Source organism: Azolla caroliniana, unplaced genomic scaffold (genome assembly GCF_043228905.1).
Source record: "Azolla caroliniana isolate FFs.n. ecotype wild unplaced genomic scaffold, voAzoCaro1.0.p SCAF_1, whole genome shotgun sequence".
NCBI lineage: Eukaryota > Viridiplantae > Streptophyta > Polypodiopsida > Salviniales > Salviniaceae > Azolla > Azolla caroliniana.
Genome location: NW_028230436.1, coordinates 25,086,127 through 25,095,178, shown reverse-complemented (window position 1 = coordinate 25,095,178; position 9,052 = coordinate 25,086,127). Strand labels below are relative to the sequence as shown.

Below are 9,052 nucleotides of genomic sequence, written 5' to 3'. Positions count from 1 at the left end.
ATTTGTTGTTGTAGGAATTCCGGATTCATTGAGTTTGCGTTGTCGCCGTTGTTGTCGTGTTACATCGTGGCGTGTGTTGTTGGGGTCGTGAGTTGGGGTTGCTTGGCCCGTCATCTCCACCAACATGTGAAATGCTCTCAAGAATAGCCTCCCTTTCCATTACGTTCCAAATTACATTTTATAGACTACTCTTAGCGTGGAGGGTGTTCTCCCGCTCCAATTAGCTCTTCTAATTATGGGGGCTTGGTAGGGGCCTAATTTGGGTGCAGTCGATGTGACCGCCACAATACAACAACTAGGCGTCATCACATTCTTGCATCTACTCGCTTGTATTCAAACTAGGCCAGACAGGAGCACGACGAGCGTAAGCAAGAAAGGCATTCTTCATATGTTCCCTCGAGCAAATGCGCATTAAAAATATGTAAACGACATCGTCGTGATCGATGATTACGTTCAAATACGTGATGTTATCCCTACCCCAAGGAATCCACACATATATTGATTGCGCAACATTACTGAGCAGTCTCGTTGTCATCATTGTATTCCGATTCTCGAGAAGCGTAACCTAATCCTAATCGATCCTACCAGGTACCAGGTATCGAACCTAGAATCTCTAGTTTTGTAGACCAGTGCCTTATCCATTGGGCCATAAGATCTTCGGTTTTCCATTGGTTGTACTTCTATTGAGGATCGTGATTGACATGTGATACACTTTTGATGAGGAATTTGTGCCAGATAAACCATTCCATTTCTTTTACCTATTAACCCTCATCATCCTCGTAAATGAATGCATCCATTAAGCCAAAACAGTGGATACAAGATCCGCGCATTTTCTAGACGGTTGAGACGAATGCGCATTATGACTTCGGGTCACGATTCTACACGATTCTAAACCGATCCTACTAGTGGTCGAACCTAGAATCTTTGGTTTCGAAGACCAACACCTTATCCATTAGGGCATAGGATCTTCGACCTTTCATCGAAAAGTGAAAGGAATGAAGATCTCACATGTGAACGGATAGGATCTCTTATTTCTCATCATATTTCTTGATCATCGTATTTTTCATAGGATCTCTTGTCACTTACCTTACCATTCTATTACTCGCCACATTATGGAGATGAGCTTAAATGGGTTTATCGGATAAAGGTATGCGGTGTGACATATGTAATCCATAGAAAAGCATTCATGACCATACAAATGACCTTCGAGAAGAGTTTTCGTCTCAAACTGTCAATCTCCGATGTGTAGATACCGTTCTCGTCTCATGATACCAGCCGCTAGATTCTTCCACTCGTACGTAAATTTGCATCGTTGAATCTCGAATACGCACATTCTACTCTAACCAAATGAAAAGTATCGCGCATGCGACGTCTTAGTGGTGGCCTTCGTGTAGATTGTTTCTAAATTTTAAACGACGTCATCCTTGTTGACGACTACATCCAAATACACATCATACAACAACTAGGCATCATCACATTCTTGCGTCTACTCGCTTGTATTCAAACTAGGCTAGACAGGAGCACGACGAGCCTAAGCAAGAAAGGCATTGTTCATATGTTCCCTCGAGCGAATGCGCATTAAAAATATGTAAATGGCATTGGGAGGAATTAGAGTGGCATTAGCAAGAGTGATGTGAGCACGATTACATGTGAATGGAGAGTTTGTGAATGTCAATTAAAATCATCTCAATTCCTTCCACTTTTGACGCTTTATTACTTAATTAGTGTAATTAGCTTACCCTATTGGTATGTTATCATTAAACTACTAGCATTCTAGCACTATGGAGTGGGTTCGAAACCTAATATCCCGCATGCACACTACATGCCACTCCACATATTTCCTAATTCACTAAATGCCCTCCAACTCTCTCTCTCTCCTTCTTTCACTTTACTCTCTGTTTCTTTGGAAGCGAAACAGAGTACCCACTTTTACTTTACTCTCTGTTTCTTTGGAAGCGAAACAGAGTACCCACATATGTACATATACATATACCAGTATGTATGTATGTATGTGGAGAGGAGAAGGAGGTGGGCAGAAAACACAGAGAAATATAATTAACCCCCCCCCCCCCCACCCCCCCCAACAAGTTCAAACTCACCTTTGATTCCGCCGGACTTCTCTTCTCTGTCTCTTCTGTCTAACAGTACAGAGAATCATCGATCGATCGGAGAGACTTATGTATGGCCTTTTCCTTAAAAACTCTCTCTCTTTGCGTTTCCCATGCTACCATGGACCTCGTCTGCACCTAATTTTCTGCTTGCCATGGAACCCAACTCCCTTCAACTCTGTTCTCTTCTTCCTCTTCTTTGGGTCTTCCTTGCTTTCTCTCCTACTCACACTTGTGAAGCTCATGCTGAACAAGGGCTCAACAAAGATGAGCTCCTCTGTATCAACAAGAGCCAAGAAGAAACAGCTCTTGGGCGATGGCTTGAATGTTTAGAATCTGCTTCTTCTTCTTCTTCTTCAGTTTCCCGATTTTCAGTATCTCTGGAAGATTCCATCTACGTAGAACCCAAGATTCCAGATTCCATGGATGAAGAAATCAAGACCCCAGCTTCAATTGAAGGAAAACCCAAGTTTCCACCTTTAGAATCTCCCATAACTGAAGACGCCATGGTTCCACTTTCTGAATCCTCCATTGACGAAGATTACGATTCCAAGTTTCCACTTATTGAATCCCCGGTTAACGGAGATTCAATTCTCAAGATTCCACACCTGGAAACCTCAGTATTTGGTGAAAATGCCATTCCCAAGATGCTGATCTTGGATTCTCCCATTGAACATGGTCAAGAGGAGCAGAGAAACATGGCGGGAACAAGAAGTCCTGTTTCTAGTATAAACTCTGATGAGTGTTCTAAACAACATTTAGTTGAGTTGAATCCTCAAAAGGATCTTCCAAGTGGAGATGGAGATGGAAAACTTACAATGGAGCAATCCAGGTACTTTTCTAGAACAAAAAGCTTTGAAGATGTTCAATCATAACATTACACTCATACTTTGAAATAAACATGGCATCTGACTTAAAGTTGTTCAGTCATTGTGCTATACTTGAAATTGAAGTAAAACATGGATTTTGAATTAGAGGGCAATCCTGACCTTACCTCCAATCTGGAGAAAGGTTGGTGTGTCTTTCTTAGAGGTATTAGTTTGCTCAAAACCTGAACCCTACTTTCAAATTTGGAAATTAATAAGTTGTATATTCTGACTCAGAAGCATTATTTCACAACCCGAGCTCTAAACTCAATTTTGAAATCCCATATTCAAACTTTAGCATTGATGGTCAGTTTGGTCATGTTTTCTCTTCTTGATTTCTCAATATTTAAATGTTTTTTTGGTTATTCATGAATTTTGCAGCATGGTTTCTTGGAGTAAATAATGGATTCTGACTTAGAATCGTTTGACCATAACTGTAACCCTTATACCAAATCTGGAGTTAGACATGCATTCAGAGTTAGAGGCGTCACTCATAACCTGACAATCAAATTTAGAATTGACATCCAATTTTGTTGTGTTTTCCCCCTTGATTATCTTGTTTAAACTCTTTACTACCGATAGATTCTAGCATTTGATCATATTACTGTACATTGAAGGTTTTGTAATTGTGATGACCACTGTAGTCATATTTGTTTGGCTGGATTTCTCAAATTAAATGCTTTTTCTTTTCACCCAGAAGGGAATTTATATGGCATACAGTTTTAGTCTTATTCATATAGCATGCATTTTTATCCGTATGCAGAGATAGAGAGATTGAAGGCCATGCTTTGTCAGCTTGGCTGCAGCTTAACTTAGGGTTGTTGGTATTGACCAAATTCCTTCTTGCGATATCTTGGGGATTCAAAAGGATGCAAAACCAGGGGAGAAAATGGGATGATTCAAACGACATGTGCATAGAAGAGAAGAACATAGAAGCTGTTTGTGAAGAGAAAAATTCTGAATATGTGCGCTACCATTCGTCAAAATTACATGTTAAAAATGGTTACAATCAGACACTTGGGAGCCCTATTGGCTCTGCTGTAGGTGCAGTATTTGCTGAGGTATCAATCCATCGTTTGTTTAATTTTTGTTTTCTCAGAGGATTCATAGCATGTTCAAGAAAATACTAAATATTGTCATGTTCTAGTCTCATATACCATAGATCCTGAATATAAAATAGAAAAATGCATGGAAATTGAAAGCTCCACTCTTGATTAGTTAGATGCTTTGGAACTTGTTGGAATCAAGGTTTTTAGATTTTAATAGCTTGCCAATTTCGTCAAACCAGGGAAAAAAGTGGGAGATAATGTATGGTAGATTTTAAAAATATAACTCTATTCAATCTGAGTGGAACAACTTGGCTGTTAATAGATTGCAGATAGCCATTCGTGGCAAACTATAATTTAGGGGGTGTTTGATATAAGAAACTTCCTACATTTTTTGTAGGTTCTTTTGACAACCTCTAATTGTGGATCATCTGTGCCAGCAGACAAGATTAACATGGTAAGGTTTATTTACTCAATCTGGATACTTTGGGGTGCCTTCATAGTTTGATGATTTCTTTCGGTATCTTATTTCTACAGCTCTTCAAAATTGCTTTCAAAGACTCACTGGCTGTGGTAAATCTCTACCTTTTCTGTATACCTCAAGTTACATCATTTCTTTTTCATAGAATAGCTAAACAAATTTGATCATTTCTGTCTTCGAGCTTGCTATTCATGTGTTGATATGAAATCTATATATTTTTACAGTCTTCATTTGAAGAACATGTTTTGTATATGCTGGTTGAGCATTGTTTTACAACCCTCATTTCGATGTTTTCATTTTCTATATGTTTGTTAAGGGAATTTTATGCCCCCAATTTTTGTTAACATATTTATAGCAGTCTTGGTTGATACTATTTTTGTTTGTGTATACCATCTAGGTTGTTGGAGAATGTGAATCTTTGAGAATACTAGATGATTTCATGGCTTCATTCCGAACTACATATACAACCATATGCAGGGTTCATGATGCTTGTTTACAGCATTTGAAGGTGTCACAAAATAAGTCTGTGGATGGAAATTGTATAAGTCCAGAAGTGGAGGTTGGCGAGCGCTCTACCAGAATAGAAAAATATAGCAATGAAACTAGGGATCCTGAAATTTCATCTCAAAAATCAGCTAAGCATATAGAGTCCAGTTCTCACGGGAGAACTGACAAATTGGATATAACTCAAATTGACGAAATTTCTAATGAAGTAACTGATTCAAAATCAGCTAAGAACAGAGAGTCTAATTCTCACAAGAGAAGTGACAACTTGGATATAACTAAAGTAGTTCAAGTTTCGAATGAAGTAGCTCTTTCAACTGGGATGAATTGTGAACTTGCGACAACCATTGTTGATGAATTTCAATCACATATACTTGATAAGAAGCCTAACCCAGTCTCTCTTTTATCAGAAAAGATAGAAAGTTTGTTATTGGATGATGAGGGGAATTCTACCTCTAGTGCTAAAGATGCTTGTGCCTTGGTGGAAGATATCATTGTTGACAAGCTGCAAAGGATCACATTGAGTGAGAATTTATGCTCTGATAACGATCTTGTACCAGAAGATCTTACCCCAAGTAAGACTAACAATGTCATCTTCAACTGTATCCAAGATGGGGTTCCATTGAAGGATAATAACTTGCTACTTCCATATGCTAGAGATGGTGTGACCGAACTAGATTATTCTACGGAATATTCTAGTAATTTTTGTCAAGAGGTTTCTAATGTTAATCCAAAGATGGAGCGAGGCTTGAATGCTGTTTCTTTAGTGCAAAGAAAGTATAGAGGAGAGGGCCCTCTGGATCATCAGAGGTCATTTCTTTCTTTCCTTGAGAGGTATGTGCAAGCTCAAGAGCAACGGAATCAAATCAAATCTGTTGAGGTGGCACATTTACTAAAGCAACGTGTATTAGAAGAAGAGAAAATACAATTGACATCCATATCTAATGATCTTATGAGAGAACACATCTTGCTAAACAAGTCAAGAGCAAGCTTCAAGGAGAGCACAATCTTGGAAGAAAAGGCGAATTTGGCATATACAACCTTTAGTAGCACATGTGCAGATGAATTGGTGGCAGGATTATTTATCATGCTTATATCACTGGCCTATGGTGTGCGAAAATACTCCTTTTCACTATTGAATGATCTTGTGTCATCATGCAAACCACTAGAATTCAAGGTATGCATAACCATTATTTTGCTTTTTGGTGCTTTTTAAATATCTCTTTCAACTTCATATAAAATGCATGCAGCTCTGGTGTAATAACATTATGAAAGAAAGTTATTAAATGCTTTTGAATTTCTGGTCCCAGAGATCCTGAAATTAGGGTAAAGAAGAGTTTTTTATGCTTTTTACTTAAAAAAAGTGGGACTTTTGATTGTCTAGATTGCTAAAACTGTTGGTACAGGTACCCAATGTGTTTATACACCATTTGGTTTCTAAAATCATAGAAATGAGTCCCTCTAAGATTTAATGGTTAACTGCATCATAAAAGAAAAATTCTAAATGGTGTTGAAGTTGAAACCTATAATTTCTATTAAAACATGCAAAAACGTATAGATACATTGGAAGAACTTATGAAAACTCAACATAAATCTTTTTGATGTCAAGTGTGATATGACTCTATGGATATCTTATGCATCCTTCTCTGATCTAAACCTATACATTCTATTAAAACATGAGAAAATATGTGTGAGACAATGTAGAAATATATTCTAGGAACTTTTCAAAACTTTAACATAAATTTATTTCGATATTAACATATGTCCCTCTGAACTTATACACATCATTTGCTTTTGTGAAAATTTTCTTTTAGGAGCCAAGGCGTAGTCTAGGATTTGGTGTGGATTGGTTGTACAACTCTATTGATTCATTGGTAGGAAAGCTTCAGTCATTTGTGTGCCATATCACGGTAGCAGGGCGAATCCTCATCGGATCAGTGGTTGTAGCAATCGTAGCAGCATCACTTCTCCGACGAAGTGTAACAAGCTCTAGCCAAAGAATGCCAGCCACTATACTTATTATTGTGCTTGGAGTGATATGTGGATTTGCTGGAAAACTCTCTGTGGATAGCTTAGGTGGAAATGGTATGAAATGGCTAGTTATGTGGGAGCTCTTTTGTGTTCTACATGCATTAGCTAATTGTTATGCGCCTTTCTTCTACCATCTTTTACATGGCTCACCTTCAATTGCAAGGAAAAGGAGGATGGGAATACCTTTCTGGTTTCGGAGGCTGTTTTTTCACTTTTTGATGGTTTTGATATTGCCGATTCTAGCTGGTCAGCTGCCTTTTGGTTCTTTCAGGCATGTAATGAATGAATTGGTTTCTTCATCGATTCAAGGCTTTTCGGTAATGTTTTCATCCCTCTCAGAGTTGATGCCACAACTAACAGATGGTATATACAAACCATGGTGATATTGGTTCATGCTTTGTCACAAAAAGATAGAAGGATGTTGGAGAGTCATGTGTGTATATATATATATATATAATGGAACTGCTGTTTCCATAGTTCTAATGCATCGAGAAGCCAACAGTGGATTTCATTGTGTGTATTGGGATTGGATTATTACAAATTACAATGATAAGCCTGGCACACAAGATCTCTTATAAGAATGTGAATAGGGCATTTAGAGGTGAATGGCAGACACTTTCTGTCCAATGGAAAGAACATCTTATTATTTCATTCCATATATATACATATATATAGCGAAGAGTTCTGTGGTCATGGCCAATATTTGCAAGTAGGCTACATCTTTGTATGGTTTCTGTGATGAATTACAAGTCATGAGTAGCATTTACATACTTCTGCTTATTGGCAGTGTGAGATTGTAAGAGAATGTGTATAAACCTGGTTTGTTGGCTTGTGCATTCGATATATATTACAAATCAATGCAAACTATTTTTTTTTACATTCTGTATCTTCTCTTTGTATTACATTATTGGAATGCATGTGCTAAGTTCGCTGAATAACAAGGCTTATAATATCACTTGTCTTCTTAATTCTAGTTGTCAACTGGGTCTATATTGTTTGACTTGGGACGAGGTAGTTATCTGTGTATAATTTATTTGGATTTCTGGAATTGAAGTTATGAAAATATATGAGATGCATCCTTAATGACTTTTCTGTGAGTTTTTAAGGAATAAGTATTACGGAATTATATTTTAATAGTGTCAATGCAGCTGTTAATTAACACACGGCTGACTATAGCCTATTGGTTTGTGTTTGGTATTTCACTCTTCCTACCTCATATTTGTTTGTTGAAATGAACCTCATTGGGGTGGTTATCAAGTAGTCACCCGGAATTTCTTCCAAAAGCTACAAACTTGCCACCTTAATATGTAATTTCCTTTTCAACAAGCTCTTTTTCCCAAATTTCTTTCTAGGAACTAACAATCGGCAACGGTTCGGACTGAACTGCACTGAACCATGAAACTGCGGTTTAACAGTTTCAACGGTTTGGTTTCGGTTTCGGTTTGGTTTCAACAGTCAAAAACCGCGGTTTAAACGGTTTAACGGTTTTTATTTTTTATTTTTTTAAATTTTTATTAAAAATTTTAAAAATTGTTTTTAAACAATCTTTTTATTTTTACACCTTATTCTCACATTTTAGGAACATTTAAAAAAATTTAAAAATTCTAAATATTGAAATATTATAAATTTTTAAAAATAATAAATAATAAATAAATAAATTGACCTATGTTGAAAACCAAAACCAAACCACAAAACCATAGTTTTTACGATTTAATGGTTTAATGGTTTGAAAAATGTTTAATGGTTCAGTTTAACAGTTTCGCGGTTTGGTTAGGTTAGGTTTAGGTTTCAAAAAATTTGAACGGTTCGGTTTGGACCCTCTCAAACCAAACCGAACTGTTGCCGATTGTTACTAGGAACTAGAAACCATCAATTTGAATAATTCAGCCCAAGAAATCATCATTTTGAGCAATTCAGCCCAATTTTCTTGTTACAAATAAGAGCTTGGCCTATTAATAAATGTTGGCATATTTTCCTGGTGTAGAACTCGAGTTAGACATAGGTTGATAGATATAC

The 9,052-nt window shown here is 37.1% G+C and overlaps 1 protein-coding gene across 1 annotated transcript; it reads left to right on the top strand.

Annotated features, from left to right (window-relative positions):
- Nucleotides 1-2,205: 2,205 nt before the first annotated feature.
- On the top strand, nt 2,206-7,736 carry CPR5 (protein). The gene is made up of 6 exons (XM_087327668.1): nt 2,206-2,940; nt 3,738-4,035; nt 4,421-4,477; nt 4,558-4,593; nt 4,899-6,182; nt 6,820-7,736. The coding sequence occupies exons 1-6, from the start codon at nt 2,222-2,224 to the stop codon at nt 7,417-7,419; spliced, it is 2,994 nt and encodes a 997-aa protein (XP_087183794.1). The 5' UTR covers nt 2,206-2,221; the 3' UTR covers nt 7,420-7,736.
- The last annotated feature ends 1,316 nt before the right edge of the window (nt 7,737-9,052 follow it).